Source organism: Lissotriton vulgaris, chromosome 5, assembly GCF_964263255.1.
Source record: "Lissotriton vulgaris chromosome 5, aLisVul1.2, whole genome shotgun sequence".
Lineage (NCBI taxonomy): Eukaryota > Metazoa > Chordata > Amphibia > Caudata > Salamandridae > Lissotriton > Lissotriton vulgaris.
The window spans coordinates 798,882,239-798,899,681 of NC_141693.1; the positions used below are offsets into that span (position 1 = coordinate 798,882,239).

Sequence of the window (17,443 nt, forward strand, 5' to 3'; positions counted from 1 at the left end):
CTGCCCTCACTGCCAGAACCTGTCCAAAATAACTTTGAAGGACAGGGAAAGAATTCGCATTTATGGCCTGGCAGAGAAGTCTAGAGGAAGGTCTCCAGTCAGGAAGGGCTCCAAGAAGGCTAGAACATTGTCTAGAAGTAAGTCCTCTCGTCCTTCAACTTCAGCATCGGTCTCAGCGCTGAATGAAGATCTTCAAGTGGGTCATTTTTCGAAGGAAAGACCCTCGACGGCGGGCTCGTTGTCGAGAAAAGGTACGTCGAAGATTCGAGTTCCTCCGCCGTCGTCAACCCGGCGACGATCGGCGTTGAGAGACAAGACTCCTCCGCCGTCGTCAACCCGGCGACGAGCGGCGTCGAGGAGCAGAGACCCTCCGCCGTCGTCAACCCGGCGACGATCGGCGTTGAGGAGCAGACACCCTCTGCCGTCGTCAACCCGGCGACAATCGGCGTGGAGGAGCAGAGACCCCTCGCCGTCGTCATCTCGATGACGATCGGCGTCGGGGAGTGTCACCCCTCCGCCGTCCTCAACTCGGCGTCGAGGTGCAAAGACCCTCCGCCCGCGTCAGCAAGACAGTCGCCGCCGAGGACAGGTTCTCTTATGTCATCACAGTCCCATCAGCTGGGCGACGATCGGCGTCGAGGATGCGGTCTCCGTCGTCGTCTCCACGGCGTTTGGCGTCGAGGGCGAGAAAAACCCCTCCGCCGTCGTCTCGCAGGCCTTCAACGTCGAGACTGGATACAGCTCCGCCGTCGTCTAGAAGACACTCGGCGTCGAGGGAGAGACGTCCTCCGTCGTCGGCTTCTCATCGCCGCTCGGCGTCGAGGCAGCACTCACCTGCACCGATCGCCGTCGAAACAGCACTCACCTGCTTATCATCGAAACCGGTGCCGTCGAGACGGCGTTCGACGTCGAGAAGACGTTCGACGTCGAGAAGACGGCAGGAACCTAGATCTACGTCTGGAGGGCGTGCAGGTTCGACGTCGAGAGCACGTTCGACGTCGAGACAGGCCTCGGATCGGTGGTCCTGGTGACGGAGTCAGCCTCACACCATTCTTCATCTCACTCTTCCAGGAGGGCTTCTTCGAGGTCGCCCACTCCGGAACTTGCTGCCCGCGTCCGTAAGTCTCCTTCAAGATCAAAGGAGACTCCTGCTGCAGTCCAGTTGTCCCCAAGATGATATCTGCCTACAAGTCATTGGAAGGACTATGGAGAATCGAAGCAGATGCAGGAGTATGCCAGCTCGGTGCATAGGTCTCCTCTTCAGAGACTGGTGGATGAAGCGGACAGAGCAAGCCCTCCGAGACACAGGCATGAGAGGTCTCGGGAGAGAAGACAAGACAGGTCACGTTCGCCGAGGCGCGAAGAACGCACTGTGAGATCGAGAGAAAGGAGGAGTACTGCACACCGAAGAAGTAGGAGAACACCATCTACTACCTCGACTTCCTCTACCAGATCCAAACAAAAGGAAGAGTTCTCCCAGTATATTTTTAGGTCCAGAGGGGGGAGAAGAAAATAGACTAAGCAAAAAGAATACCTCTGATTAGACCTATATTACTTTATCACAGAAATCTATCAAAAATATTGTGGAGAAGGATGCTATAGAAAAGAGAAAGGTCTGTAATTTCTTCAAAACATTATTTTATTATTTTTCTTTTCTGTTTTTGTTTTTTCAGTTTAACTGTTTATACATAAATACAGATTATTTTGTGACACGCAAACATATTCATAAATAACAAGCTGTCAAAATGAAGTGTAAATTTCATAAAGTGCAATTGAAGCAAAACACCCCTAACAATTCATCTCATCATGTTGTCATTCATTCTATCATGCATACCTCTACATTCACTACCCATTCTAAAAAGACAAATATAAACAAATAGACAGAACCTCACATAAGACAAACACAAAATATATTAGGTAGACCTCTATAGGTGTAAGGGAGAGAGGTCCTACCACTTAGTCATAAACTGATCTGTACATTGTTTTCTAGTTTGTAATACATGTCCAAGTCTTTGGTGTGTACGGCCTACGTACGTTTCGGTGATAAGTTGATAATTGAATCACCTTCTTCAGGGCCAAAACATAAAACTAACAACACATAAATACACCAATTAAAAAGCGGGAAGTTCTTCAATTTCTGAAAAGTAAGAGAAATATCTATAAACATTTTTGCATTGCTTGTTACAATCAAAGAATATTACAAGAGGGCAAAATACTACAACAGAGATGTCCTACTCCACCCCACGGAAAAGTCCACGGACTAAAAACTAGTGTGCATCCTAAATCACTCAACTCTGAATAATAAGATCAGAAAAGTGATAAATAAAAACTGGAAAATCCTTAATACCAACGAACAAGAAGAGGAACTAAGCAGACCAATAATAGCCTTCAGACGTAACCAAAATCTGAGAGATAAATTGGTCCATAGCAGGTGGAAAAACAAAGATCCAATACGACAGCTTACCATTGATGGGAAACCTCCCCTAAAGGAAATCATAAATGTGGCAATTGCCATGCTTGTGACCAAAAAATCCCAGGAAATACATGGACATATGGTCAGAAAACAGGAAATCTGAAAGAAATGACCAATTGTAAGACATCAAATATAATCTACCTGATCATGTGTCCTTGTAACATTGGCTACGTAGGAGAAACATCTAGAGAATTTCGGACGAGATTCTCGGAACACAAATCGGCGGTGAGAACAAGTAAAGCAAATGCCCCTATGGTACCGCATTTCTTATAGTATGGCCATACCGAAAAAGACATGCGATGGCAGATCTTGGAGCGTATCCATGCTAATCCAGGCAAAGACATCACCAATATTAGGAAACAACGCGAAACCTATTGGATTTACCATTTGGACACTGTACGGCATGGCCACAACGAAGAGATATCGTGGATAGTGACAAAATGATCATTATATACACACAGGTCATAACCCCGGCATTACAAGAATAGATCCAAAACATAACACTATATAAAACTAAAAGATCAGCATTTACATGGTTTACATATATAGCACTCCAACTTGGAGATAATGTAAGCCATGTCCTGTATGAAACACATATATAATTTCTCTAGATAACAGAAACTGATCAAGTCGTCAGTTTGATTCTTTAAATTTATATGTATTTAGTATTGTAAAAACACATAAGTTCAGAAATGTGTGCTTACTTTTCAGTGTTGGAAAGTTTTCACAATAATATTGGTTCTTATCATAATCTGGCCTCAAGCCGATTTGCAAGATATCTCATCCTACTTAGTAATGACGCCCACGCTCACAATTCCATTACGAAAGTTCACCATTAAAACAAAGTTTCCATTCATTATAAAAACCGTCACGGAGAAAGGAGTATTAGTCCTACATCTACCTTACCTGCCCCGGCAAAACAGTAGTCCTACTTCTCTATTTGACTAAACAGTCAGAGTGAATGAGTTTCACCTGATCCCTACCGGCACGAGCACCGCGGGACAATCCTTATATAAATCGGAGCCTTTACTTCAGCGTCCCAGCAACGGCGCTCACAATAAGGAACCCCCAGTGACAGACCACATCGTGAACAAAACGGTAAGGAGACACGTCAAGGCATAGCGCTTTTCTCAGATCTATTCCGCTAGCGGTGCACAATGCGCCTTTAATAGACCCCCATACGCGGCAGATCAAAATAGTCTTATCAGCACAAATGCGTTTATACAGACTGCGTAAGGGTGTGCACCAATATAACTCCTCTTTGACAGGCTTTCTCGTTCAAACAGAGTACGTACATGCGTAACCATTGAATGTATTTACGCTGTTAGACACCTTTCTTCCCACCTACGAGCAAAGGGTTCAGCAAAACGAATTTAAAATATACAGCACGCTATATAGTAACATTGTATTTTAGCGGTGCTCTGCTGTGATAAACTTATACTTCCTAACGTCTGTACAGTGTTTCCAGGTATTTTACGTCCCAAATAATAAATACACCGTATTAATACTGTATAGACGATATGTATATTTCCAAACAGGCGCACTAGCCAGATACTAAAACAACTGATAAAAAGCCAGATATCATAATAAATTACACCTTGCGCATACATAGATAATTTTACTGTAATGTCTGCAAATGCATAATAGATAACTTAGTTATCCTCTTACACTTTCTAGATGGTGAGATGATACATTTTTAACAACTAGTCTTCGAACAAGAAAAAACTACGACCAGGTAAATTTAGGAATCAGCACGCATTGATCCAGAATGCCCATCTATATATAAATCCGGTTTCTAATACTAGTCTTTATAAATCTCTCGTGCAGAAATGTGAGAAGAAGTTACAATTGAAAGGCAACGTGTTAAAAAAGCGCTCGACTTGGCCCTTGCTTAACTCCGGGCAATGAAGATAAAATCAGCTGATATCATTTTTCAGGTAATCCACCCAGAACTCTCGCTTTCAGCTTGATCTCTCTGCTAGAATTTAAAAATAGAACTCTAACAATGCTGACACTATTTTCAGATGTAATCGCAACTGTGGCAAACGGTGTTCTTTAGAAAGTCCACTACGTAGAAGAACATGGACTTGTCCTGATTAATACAAATAGGTAACATCCGATATTTGCACCATAATTCTAGCTTGCTCTATGCAATGACCATTATCTATTGTCCTTATTTAAAAATTCTGTTTGCCTAAACCCCATTTCTATGAACTATAGCGCTATATTCACTACTTGGTACACATACCTAGTCTATCCTTAATCAGACAACACTGGGTGTCTTTCCTGCTCAACCTCTTGAGCCTTTGCTCTTTGTCATTTTTTATCTTTCACTTTACAGATCCTGTCTCTAGAAAGCTCTAATGAGACCTTAAACTATAGCAGGCCAAATTATATGCATATGTACATAGATTGATCTAGTAGACGATCATGACAGAAGGATGCACTATTATAAAATTGTTTTGTAATATTCTTTGATTGTAACAAGCATGCAAAAATGTTTATAGATATTTCTCTTACTTTTCAGAAATTGAAGAACTCCCCGCTTTTTAATTGTTGTATTTATGTGTTGTTAGTTTTATGTTTTGGCCCTGAAGAAGGTGATTCAATTATCAACTATCACCGAAACGTACGTAGGCCGTACACACCAAAGACTTGGACATGTATTACAAATTAGAAAACAATGTACAGATCAGTTTATGACTAAGTGGTAGGACCTCTCTCCCTTACACCTATAGAGGTCTACCTAATATATTTTGTGTTAGTCTTATGTGAGGTTCTGTCTATTTGTTTATATTTGTCTTTTTAGAATGGGTAGTGAATGTAGAGGTATGCATGTTAGAATGAATGACAACAGGATGAGATGAATTGTTAGGGGTGTTTTGCTTCAATTGCACTTTATGAAATTTACACTTCATTTTGACAGCTTGTTATTTATGAATATGTTTGGGTGTCACAAAATAATCTGTATTTATGTATAAACAGTTAAACTGAAAAAACAAAAACAGAAAAGAAAAATAATAAAATAATGTTTTGAAGAAATTACAGACCTTTCTCTTTTCTATAGCATCCTTCTCCACAATATTTTTGATAGATTTCTGTGATAAAGTAATATAGGTCTAATCAGAGGTATTCTTTTTGCTTAGTCTATTTTCCTCTACCAGATCCTCCAGGAGGGATTACTCTCCCACTCTATTGGACAGCCTCATTTCCAGGGTCTCTCCCATAGATGATATTAACACCTATCATGAGGTTCTGCCGAGAGGAGCGCAGAAGCTCAATATTGAGATGTCTGTCCCGCAAGTCACGACAACAGTGATTTTTGAGACTCTCCATCAGAAGACAGCATCTCAACCTTTGCTGCCATTGATTCCTGGGATCCTGGACCCTGTCATGGACACCTTGTTTACTCCAGCAACCATTAAGGCGGTGCCAGCTCGTCTCTTGAAAAAATACAAGCCGGCTGCTTCGGATACGGTCTTCGTCAAGACGGATCCGCCTGCGGACTCTGTCATTGTGGCGGCAGCAAAGAAAACGCATGCAGTTTTGACCACTTCATCTGTTCCACCAGACAAAGAGAGCCGGTCCCAGGACTCTTGGGGTCGCAGGGCCTGCACTTCTGCTGCTGCATCTCTTAAACTCTCCAGCGCTGCTGCCTTGCTTGGCAGGTATGACAGGGCTCTTTGGGACTCTTTGGAGCGTTTCAAGACCAAGCTCCCTAAGGAGGACCAAAAGGACTTCGATGAAATAGTCAGAGGGATCTCTGGTGGCTAACCAAGTCATAAGCACAGCGGCGGATGGCGCTTTGCTATCAGCGCACTCTTACGCGAATGGAATATGCGCCAGGAGGTCGTCCTGGTTACGACTGACAGGACTGAAGCCAGATGCTCAGCAAAGAATCATGAACCTCCCATTCTCTGTCTCTTTACTCTTCAGCATTCACGCTGACGAAGAGATGAGCAGGATGAAAACAGAGTTGGACACGGACAAGGCGGTTGGGTTGGAGAAGAAAAAGGAGTTTAAACAAGTAGGTTGGCCAAAATACCAGGGAAGGAAAAATTCAGTATTTTGAAAGCCATGCAGAGAGCCTTAAACTCTATCCGCTTAGCCACCAGCAACCAATGCAGCCGATGGATGGCCTTGGCTGTAGAGCACCTTCTGGGGAGACCAAGCAGGGTTCTGCAAGCCGAATTTTAATTAAGCTGAACCAGCCTGAGGCGAGCGGACATGGCCAGTTACCTTGGGAGCCATCCTGGCCACATAGGCCTCTTCACGTCGTCACAGGTTCTGTGGGTCCTAGGCCCAATGTAAAGGGGTGTGGTTGAATTTCAATTTCAGGCGCCTAATAACAACTAATAATAATAATCCTAATAATAACTTAGTGTCACTTAGCTGAGATGATCTTGTTAACATTGACAATGCTCTGCACGATTATAGCTGTTCTTAGTGCATTATTTTCTTTTGTAATTACAGGACGAAAGTGAGAACAGCCACCTTTCTCAGATATTTATAACGTTTGGTGTTCTTTCTTAGGGGACGACGTGAGCATCATTGCTTTTGGAGCCTTCGGTAAACAGTGTGGGCCATCAGTGACTTCTGGCATCCTGTCTGCAGTGATTGAGGTGAACAATGTACCTGTGATGCTTCAGTCAACGTGTGCAGTTCACAGTGGCTCAAGTGGGGGGCCGCTCTTCAATACACGCACCGGAGAGCTTCTCGGTAATATGACTCCCCACACCCTCCCCCTAATTTGTATTGGTTAATTGTTGTATGGAATGGGTTGGTATGTCATAATGATCTATCCCTTGTTATGAGGTATTGTTGGAATGTGTAATGGGGTGATTAATGGTACAGAGCTGGTGATGAAGGGACGCGCTTCGTTGTTCCTCACCTGGACACTAGAAATACATATTTTATTTCTACATAATTTCCTGCCTCATCTCATCTTTACAATGACGACAAGTTAGTGCCAGTGTCTGCCCACTGTGAAGAAAGAAGTGTTCTTGAAAAAATTTGCAGTTAACGGAGTTGACAGCCATTGAGGAAAAAGAGCATGGGTGCCAAAAATTGTGTGGAGACATGGGTACACAACAGCCGGTCTGTAGGTAGCGGTTCACTTTATTTACACCGCTATTCATATAAAAAAACTGTAAAAGTATATACTTGTATGTGGATCCTTACCATTATTTGCCATTGGCGAAGTGCACGCTGTGTACAGTGCAAGCGTGAGACTCTGGTTGTGGCTTGCTGAAATCATTACAGGCTCTTGAGGTGTGGCTCACAGCAATTGTAATACGTCGTGCGTAAGGCATTGGGGGTCCGCAATGTCCATCAGCTCTAGAAAGAATCACGTTTATGTCGTTCTTCAATGGCCATTTTGGAACAGTTTGCTGTAGGCCTGTTGGCCTAGCAGCCCAGCCAGATTTCATTCATTCTACACCGTGGTTATTTTATGGCCATATTCTGTTTACCGCGTATCAGTGATATGCACAGTAGCGTTCAATTCTGTGTGGTGTATTCATGCAAAGTGCAGCTTATCAGCACTGTTTTAGGAGTATCAACAATCTGTGCAGCGCTTCTGTTTCAGTGATGCGCACAATGGAGATTTGTGCAGCGTGTCTATTTCAGCGATGCTCACACTAGAGTCAGCCAAGGAGTTTTACAGGTTTTCAGGAAACCACTGTCTGGTTTACTGTTAATTCTGCACTGTGTACCCTCATTTATCAGTGATAAGCACACCTTCATGCTCTTTGGTGACTTTTTATTACTTTATTTTACATCTGTGTTCAGCAATCTTGTTTATGTTTTACTAGTTATTTCAAGAAAACAATATTATATTATAAGCATGTAGTATTGCCGTTTGCTATTAAGTGTATTATTGTGGTGATTACTTTACTACATTTTCTGGCATGGGCAATTCACAAATGTTCAACCAAACATCCATATTTTTACCAGTACTTGGAAAACAAGTACTGATGTGGAAAAAGTGGCTCAAGACATATGAGAATTATTTAATAGCTATTGATGGCAAAGGGTTTTCTGCTGAAAGAAAGAAGTCATGCTGTTCAGTTTTCTGTTGACAGCAGCGATTAAAATTTTTGACAACTTGCCGCCTATACCAGCCCCTTGAAATCAAGGAGACAGCTGTGATGTATTTAAGGAGGCCTTTGCAAGACTGGAGTAACAGTTTTCTGATGAGCGTAATGTAATGTTGGAGCGGCACAGCTTACATAAAAGCAGGCAATTTGGGGAGGAATCGGTGGAAGAAAATGTAGCTGCACTGAGAGTACTTGCAGCCAATTGTGAATTTGGTTTAAATATGGATAGTTGCATAAGGAATCGAGTTGTTTATAAATGTGATTCTAAAAGAAATCTAGGAGAGATTGTTGGCGTGTCATAATCCTACAGTAGCTGAGGTACTGGGCATAAGCAAGTGAATAGAGAGATCTATTCAGTCTTCTCAAATATTGACTTCGGAGGAGGTTAACGGCGGTGCCCCTGTGTGTGTAGTTCAAACAGGGAAAAGATCTGTAAAATCTAGTGATGTCAAAATGGTTAGACCCAGTTGTTAAAGGTGTGGATCCAAAATTCACCTCGCTAACAGAGTTGATTGTCCTGCAATGAGAAAAAATTGCAACAAATGAAATACTTTTGGGCACTTCCAGAGTGTGTGCAAAGGCTTGAAGACCGGGACAAACGTGACTGTGAACTCTTTGAGTGATGTGAGTGGCAATATGGATAATTTGGTTCTTACATTGTATGATCTTCATATATTTTTTGACGTTACTAGTGTAGGTGTGGCCTTCAAAGCACCTTTGGGAGAAGTACTCATTGGGGAGGTTGCGTTGGAAGCAATGGCAGATTTGGTATCCCCGATTTCAATTGTGTCTGATGTTAGCTTTCAGGAAAAATGAGAGCGTGTGGAGTTGAAAAAGACAGATGTTAATCCAAATGTCTTCAGAAATTTCGAAATTTACATGTTGGGCTACCCTGAGGACAATTTAGAATTTCAAGGGCATAACACTTTTATGAAAATTGATGTCACGGGCAGCGGAAGGGATATTGTGGAATGGTATAATTTAGGAAAATTGGGTGTAATTTTGGGTCCAGGTACTAACTGTCCGATTGATTTCTGTGATTGTTTTCTGTGATGTTTTATTGAACCAAAATGAGGTTCAGGTGTCAAATGTAGAAAGTATCATGTCTAAATACAATGCTGTGTTTCTGGATAAAGTTGGGCAGGTGAAGGGTTTCACTCATTGCATTAAACTTAAAAATGTTGCCATTCTCATTTAATACAAAGTGCAATGGTTTAGTTGGGAGTTTGCCAACAGTTAAAACAACACATGAATGTATTTTGTGCAGAGGGTATCATTGAACCCACTGATAGTTCAGAATGGGTTTCAACAATTGTAATTACGGTAAAGAAGAATGGTGATTTACAGCTGTGTGTTGACTTGAGATCTTTGAACAAACATATTGTAACTGACAGTCATACCTCTGCCAGGGATACAAGAATTTCTGGCGGCTGTCAGTGGTGCTAAATATTTTTCCATAATTGACCTTAAGTCTGCATATCAGCAAGTGGCTTTGGAGGATGCTTTAAAATATTGTACAGCTTTTGTTACCTTATTTGGGGTATATTGATTTTTAAGGATGCTGTTCAGGGTGGCATCAGCAGGCAGCGTTTTTCAGAAGCTGATTGATGTGTTGTTTCTGGACCTTAAAGGGGGTGCAGGCTTTTCAAAATGACTTAGGGGCTTATTACGAGTGCAGGAGTGGGGCGGTCCCGGTTTTCCACTGCAAAACTCATAATAAGGCGAATAGTCAGTCATCTTTGTCAAGACACGCGAGGAACATGACAAGTTGTTGGATTCTGTTCTTGGTACACCAGAGACCAGAGGCATGACAGTCAATAAGGAAAAGTACACACATTTTTTGTGAAGGAAATTGATTATTTAGAAAATAAAATTTCAAGTGAGGGAATTTTCCCTAAGGCAGTCCTGGTCAGTGCATTGAACAATACAATCAAACTGTACAACAAAGATTCTCGTTCGTCCTTTTTAGGACTAGGAGATTATTATGGCAGATTTGTACATGGCTATTCTGTTGTTGTGGAGCTGTTAAGACCATTTTTCATGAAAGGAGTACCCTTTGTATGGACTTAGTAACATGATGAGGCCTTTGTAAAGGTTAAAAGATTTATTGAGCAAGCCCTGGGTCTCTTGTAATTGTAATGGTAAATTGTATGTGACTGTTGATGCCAGTTCAGTTGGGATAGGTGCAGTGTTTAGTGAGATGGTGTAAGGCAGGGAAAGAGTAATCTTTTATATTTCTAGAGCAGTGAGAGGAGCAGAACAGCACTTCAGCACTATTGAGAAAGAGGTTTGGCTTGTGTTTGGGCAGTGGAGAAATGTAAGAACTTTTTGTTGGGGAAGCCTTTTGTGTTGGTCACTGATCATAAGATGATGGATTGGCTAAGGCCTGGTAAATCTTCCTCTAGACTAATAAGACGTATTGCTAGATTACATTAATTACATTTTGAAATATACCATATTTCGGTGGGAAAAATATCACTGCTGACTGTCAAGGTGCCACCTAAGGATGAGAAGGAAGAGGCAGTCCTAGATCAGCATGAGTGTGTAGTTGCAGTAGTAGATGTTTTGAACGAATGCAGTGGCACCATTTCAGAGTCTGAGTGGGTAAAATTGTCTAAAGAGGATCAACAATTGGCTGTATGTTATAAATTGCCGCCCACCCAGTAGGTATCTTGATCCAGGAATGCAGAGTTATGCTCAGGTGTCCAGTGAATTGAGTATAGAAAACAACTTCCTTGTTAGGCATGATCTGCTTGTTTCACCTTTGGGTCTCAGAAACAGACTTATTGATGTGGCTTATTTTGGACATTCTAGTATGTCTGGAACAAATAAATTGTTTAAACAGCATTATTGTTGGCCAGGTATGGATGTGAATGTTGAAAGGTTTGTGGATGCTTGCATGGTTTCTATGTGTTCTGATAAACATTGGAAGGTGTCTTGTGAAGCGATGAAATGTACAAAATTGTTCACATAAACCTTGGGAAAAAGTGTCTTATTGATTTTTTATGTTTCTGGTCCTTATGATGTACTGGGAAGACAAAATAGATTCTTGATAATGCTGATAGACAACTTCTTTTAGGTGGATTAACCATACCTTTTGAGGTAATAAGGTTTTTGGAAAGGATCTTTCAAATTGAAGTTTTTCCTAAAGTGCTAATGTCTGATAATGGAGTTCAATTCGTGTCATCCAAAAAGTTGCTATTTTTTTTTTTTTTAATTTGTTTTTATTGTTGCATCACATTTATACAATCAGTAGTGCAAGCATAGAGAAGTGCGGCGTCAACATTCCGCCACATTCTATCAGAATCACAACTTTTTCATTTTTTGAATAACCAACAACAACATCCAGGTGTGTAACTCGGTCTTACAGAAGCATGCTATGTATACATCGTCATTCTATTCATGTTAGGCCATCGGCCAAAATTTCCCCACCCACAGTTACTCTTATCATCTCCTATGCCTGAAGGGCGTGGGAGGATCTAAGTTGCCCAGACCCAAGCCATCCTGTCCCTCCCGCAATTCCACTCTTACTCTACATCATCCTCCTCTTCTGAACTATCAACATCTTCCTCTTCCGGCAGTGGTTCACAAGGCTCCCCCCTATATGCATTCCATGGCAGCCATATTTTGTTCCATTTACGTGGATTAGCCCTCTGCTGGTAAATCGCCCGCTCCGTCATCATGATCATATCCATATTTCTGCACCACTGTGTCAAAGTCGGTATCTCTGCCGCCCCCCATTTTTGTGCTATATCACGTTTTGCTAGCATCATCCCTATAACCACCCATAGTCGCCCTTGTGGCGTCAGGTTGGTCGGGCCCCACACATTTAGCAGACATATTCTAGGATCAGGAGTGAACGGGAGTTGTAGCGTCTGGGCGACCGTACGTGTCACTCGCTTCCAGTATTCTATTATGCTCGGACAGGACCACAGGGTATGAAACAATGTGCCCTCCTCCCCACAGTTTCGTAGACAATACGGGTGTTCTGCCCTTTGGAATTTGTGGAGGGTGGTGCGTGTGTAGTATACTCGGTGTAGTATCTTGAATTGTATCAATCAGAATCTTGCTGATATTTTCGCTTCTCTAGGTGATGCCATTGCGGCATTCCAGTTTGCCTCCTCCAGGTCACCAACATCATCCTCCCATTTCTCTTTGAATTTTTGTAATGGGTCAGGCAGATTATTCACTAATTTGCGATATGTGAGGGATGTAGCGCTAGCTTCCATGTAATCAGTGAGTAGTCGGTCTTCCAATGGGGCCGATTCCGGGACCTTGGTACCCGGCGTCAGTGCAGCCAGTAATGCATGTCTAATCTGTATGTAGCGGTATGTCTCAGTGGTGCTCATCTCATACTGTTCTCTCAGGGTGTCAAACGGAACCACCCCATCCCGTGTCCACAGATCTCCCACCGTGGAAATCCCTATAGTGTCCCAGTGGTCAAATCCTTTACTACGTATCAAGTTGCCCAGTGCCCTAGAATCCCACAAGGGTGTGAGCTGTGTAATCACCCCCCCCCCCCCATTTCATACGAGATTGAGCTTTATGCCACAAAGTCACAGTGTGCTTAGTCGGGCCGATCAATTTTGCCGTCAGGCCCTTGTTATAAAGCGGGGCCAGTAGTGTATTAGTGCCAAGCTGCCGTCTGTCCGCTAAGTATGCCGGGTCCTCCTGCGGCGCATGCACCCATTGGTTAATCACCTTGAGGTGTGCCGCCCAGTAGTATAGTTCCAGCTTCATCTGTGCTACCCTCGCCGGTCTATCTCCCCACAACAGGCCTGACAGTTGCCCCGTTATCTGTTTGAAAAAGGAAGGCGGGACCAGTGCCGGCGTATTTTCCAAAACATAGAGGAACCGGGGCAGTGCCATCATTTTGAAAAGCGCGGCTCTGCCCAGTAACGTCAGCGGGAGTGTCTTCCAGTGGCGCACGTCCGCTTTCAATCTGTCGAGCAGGGGCCTTAGGTTCATATCCTGAAAGGTCATATGATCTCGTGTGATCTGAATCCCTAGATATCGAAAGGATACGGTCTCCACCACCAAGGGGCAATCCACCTCCAGACATGGCGGGGTCCCATGCAACATGTAGAGCACCGATTTCATCCAGTTAATCTTGTAACCTGAGGCTATTCCCTGCCGCTCACACAATTCCAATAATACTGGAATCCCCTCTGCCGGGTTCGCAAGGTATATTAGCATATCATCCGCATATAAGGACACTCTGTCCTCCCAGCCATCACCCCAGGTAATGCCTCGCAGCAGCGGCGTGGTCCTAATGATTGTTGCCAATGGCTCCAGTACCAGGGCGAACAGTAGCGGTGAGAGCGGGCAGCCTTGTCTCGTGCCCCTGGCCAATGTAATGATTCTCGAGAGGTGTCCATTTGCTGTCACTCGCGCCGTGGGATTCCTATACAGTAGCCTGATCCATGCTATGAATTTTGGGCCGAAGCCCATATGTTGTAGGACTGCAAAAAGGTACCTCCACTCCACCAAGTCGAACGCCATCTTGGCGTCCAACGAGAGGATTGCTGCATCGGTTGTCAGCAACGGAGAACTCGCCATAACACCATGCAGGCGCCTGAGATTCAGTGCCGTACTTCTGTGCGGCATAAATCCCGATTGATCCAGATGAATGAGGTGACTAAGGTGTGGCAACAGCCTGTTGGCTAATAATTTTGCCAGGATTTTGCTTTCAGCATTGAGGAGGGAAATCGGCCGATAGGAGCCGCAGTCCTCAGGGGGCTTGCCAGGTTTCGGGATCGCCACAATGGTGGCCATGCATTGATCAGGTGGCAGGTGTCCTCGCTCTAAGCTATCTAAGTACATGTTAAGTAGCGGTGTCGTGAGCGATTCCGACATGGTTTTATACCACTCAACCGGGATTCCGTTGGGACCCATGGCTTTTCCTGGATGTAGTGCCGCTATAGCTGATTGTATCTCCTCAGCCGTCAAGTCTGATTCTAGGTCCTCAGCATTGTCTTGCAACAGGGTTCGGGTAGGCACTCCCACGAGCGCTATCTCCGCCATTTCCCGTGTAACCTCTATCTCAGAGGTATATACCACCTGGAAGTGATCAGCCAGGAGTTCGACTATCCGGGCGGGGCGGGTGTGCAGCGCCCCCGCAGAGTCTTTCAACTGTAAGATAGTCCTCTGCCCCTCCCGTTTTTTCTCTAGCCAGGCTAGGAGCTTACTCGCCTTATCTCCCACATCGTATACCCTATTCGTCGTGGCTGCTATGTTTTCGACCACTCTACGTCGCAGGAGATCAGTATGACGTTGCTGACACAGCCGTAGGGTGTGGAGCGTGTCCCCGGTCGGGTCGGCCATATGAACCTCGTTTGCCTTGGCGAGTCTGTCCTCCAGGTCTAGCAGTTCTATTTTCTGGGTGCGCTTATAATTCGTTATAGTGGAGATAGCTTGGCCTCGGAGAACCGTTTTATAGGCTTCCCATAGGATCGACGGGGATGAGACCGAACCATTGTTCTCCGTGAGGTAACATCTTGTCGCTGTTTTAAGAGCTTTGGTCACCTGTGGGACCCTAAGGTAGCCCGGGAATATCGGGTATATGCGCTTTTGGGACCGCTCCGGGTTGGAAAGAGTCAGCGTCAATGGGGAATGGTCCGAGACACCCCTCGGTTTAATTTGTACGTCATCGACAGTAAGGAGCCCTTGCCCCGGTGTAAGGAAATAGTCGATCCGCGACAGACTGTCGTGGACCGCTGAGTGGTAGGTGTAGTGCTGGTCCGTCGGGTGTAGGCGCCTCCAAAGGTCTATCAGGCCTTGCGCTTCTAGGAAATCATGTAGCCGGGAGGGCCCTGGAGCCTGTGTTCGCGACGGGAACCTATCTAGCGTATTGTGCGCCACTGCATTAAAATCCCCCCCTACTATGAGGTCACCTTCTGGGAGTTCCAACAGAAATTTACCCAATTCTGGGAGAGCTATCTGTGCAGTGCCGGCGGAATGTATACTGAGACTACATTCAGCCGTCTCCCCTCCCATTGTCCAAGTGCCGCTGCGAAGCGCCCCTGTGCGTCTACCTTCGTGGATTGGAGTATGAATCTGGAGGATCGGTGCATTAGTTTTCCTGTCCCCCGGGATCCCCTCGTGAATTCCGAATGGGCGATCATCCGGTAGCCTTTCCTGTCTAAAGCATGTGTGGCTGTGCCTGTGAGGTGTGTCTCCTGCAGTAGGACCAGGGCCGGGTTGAGCCTCTTTATACTGTGTAACACCAACCCTCGTTTGACCTTGTCCCCCAGACCTCTAACGTTCCAGGATATAAGCTGTAGAGGTGCCATGGGCCCTGTCTCAGGTTCCCCCCTCCCTATGTCAGTCCGTGTATTGTGTGCCATTGCTTCCGTGGTTGAGAAAATCTATGTACCATAGAAAGTGCGATCTAAGACCTTGACATGAGCTCGCCTTACTTAATGTGTATGCCCTGCGGTACCAATCTACACCTGTAAAACAATTCAAAAAAACCAAACCCCCCCCATTCCCAACTCCCCCCCTCCCTGCCCCCCTGCTTGACGGACACAGAACTGCCCGCCCCCCCAACTTAGCAGAGTGCCTGACCCGAACCCCAAACACAGTACTTGCTCGTCGGGGTGAGGGACTCTCCAGAGTCGGCGGCCTCCCTCCATGTCCACGGAGGACCTCCGCCCGGTGTCCTTGACGGCCAGCCCAGACAACATTACATTTGTTCTAGTCCAGTAAGCCCGGGAGGTCATTGTTCATCGCTGTTCTCAGTTTCATGGGCCTCACTCAGTGGGGAGTGTGGATCCAAGTCTCCTCCGGATGCTTGGGAGCCTGCACGGGATCCATTTGTGCGGTATTTATTTGGTCGTGTGGAGCGGCGAGGTAGGCCCGCTTGTCTCCATCCTTCTAGCCAGTCGTGTGCAGCCTCTGGAGTGTCGAAGAACCACGTTTTGTTGTCCGCCACTACTCTCAACCTGGCTGGGAAGAGCATGGCATAGGGGAGTTCTCTCGCCCTCAGTTCTTTCTTGACTTCAAAGAATGTCCTCCTCCTACGCGCGACCTCCGCCGTGTAGTCTGGAAAGAACGCCAACGTGGAATTTTGAATCCTAACTGGAGGTGAATTTCTTGCCGCTTGCAAGATTGCATCTCTGTCTCTGAAATTGAAGAGACGTGCAATGATCGGCCGCGGTGCTACGCCTTGCTTCGGACGTCCTCCCGAGACCCGATGTGCTCTTTCCACAGAGAAAAAGGCGGATAGACCCTTGGGTTTGAGTTCTTGTTCGATCAATTTTTCCACGTAGAGGTCCATCGCTCTCGTGTCTTCCGACTCCGGAACCCCTATAATGCGGATGTTGTTCCGCCTCGAGCGCCCTTCCTGCTCGTCCAGCTTTGCACGTAGGTCTTTGTTCTCGTTCGAGATTCGCTCAACACTGATCTGGAGTTCCGAGACGTCCTCCACCAAAGATTTGGTCACCACCTCCATTGAGGAAACTTTTTCGGACATCTTGTGGAAGTCGGCTCTTATCAGGGTTATTTCCTCGCATAACGTCCTCAAGGGTTGCTTTTTTGCCTCCCGCCTGGTCGGTCGTCTTGCTCGCCTGTGCTTTGGCATCTGGTGGGGAAGCGGACGGTTTTTCAAATGCATACTTCTCGAGACGTGACTGTGTGTTGCCTCCCTTCGGACCTTTGCCCGCCATGGCCGCTGTAATTGCCCTAAAATGATCGCTGTGGGTAGAGTATTCAGTGAGCTATGTCTCTCCAGATGGAGCCCCGGTGGAGGCCCGCCGTTGCGACAGCAGTCCCTGGGTGCGGTTGGCCAAAGGAGCTATTGTCGACGACCCTGTTTCCTGGTCCGCCGGTGAGGTTAGTGGGTGAGGTTGTGTCGCTGCGTGGTCCGCCGGAC

The 17,443-nt window shown here is 45.3% G+C and overlaps 1 protein-coding gene across 3 annotated transcripts in view; it reads left to right on the forward strand.

Moving 5' to 3' along the window:
• The window catches only part of TYSND1 (trypsin like peroxisomal matrix peptidase 1), a 242,697-nt gene that overhangs the window by 205,961 nt on the left and 19,293 nt on the right, over positions 1–17,443 (forward strand). For 2 of the 3 annotated variants that reach the window (XM_086922267.1, XM_086922268.1), the window contains exon 4: positions 7,007–7,192. The exons of the other annotated variant lie outside the window; for it this stretch is intronic. In XM_086922267.1, coding sequence (XP_086778393.1) covers positions 7,007–7,192 — 186 coding nt within the window. The remainder of the gene's footprint in view (positions 1–7,006; positions 7,193–17,443) is intronic. 3 annotated transcript variants of the gene reach the window in all.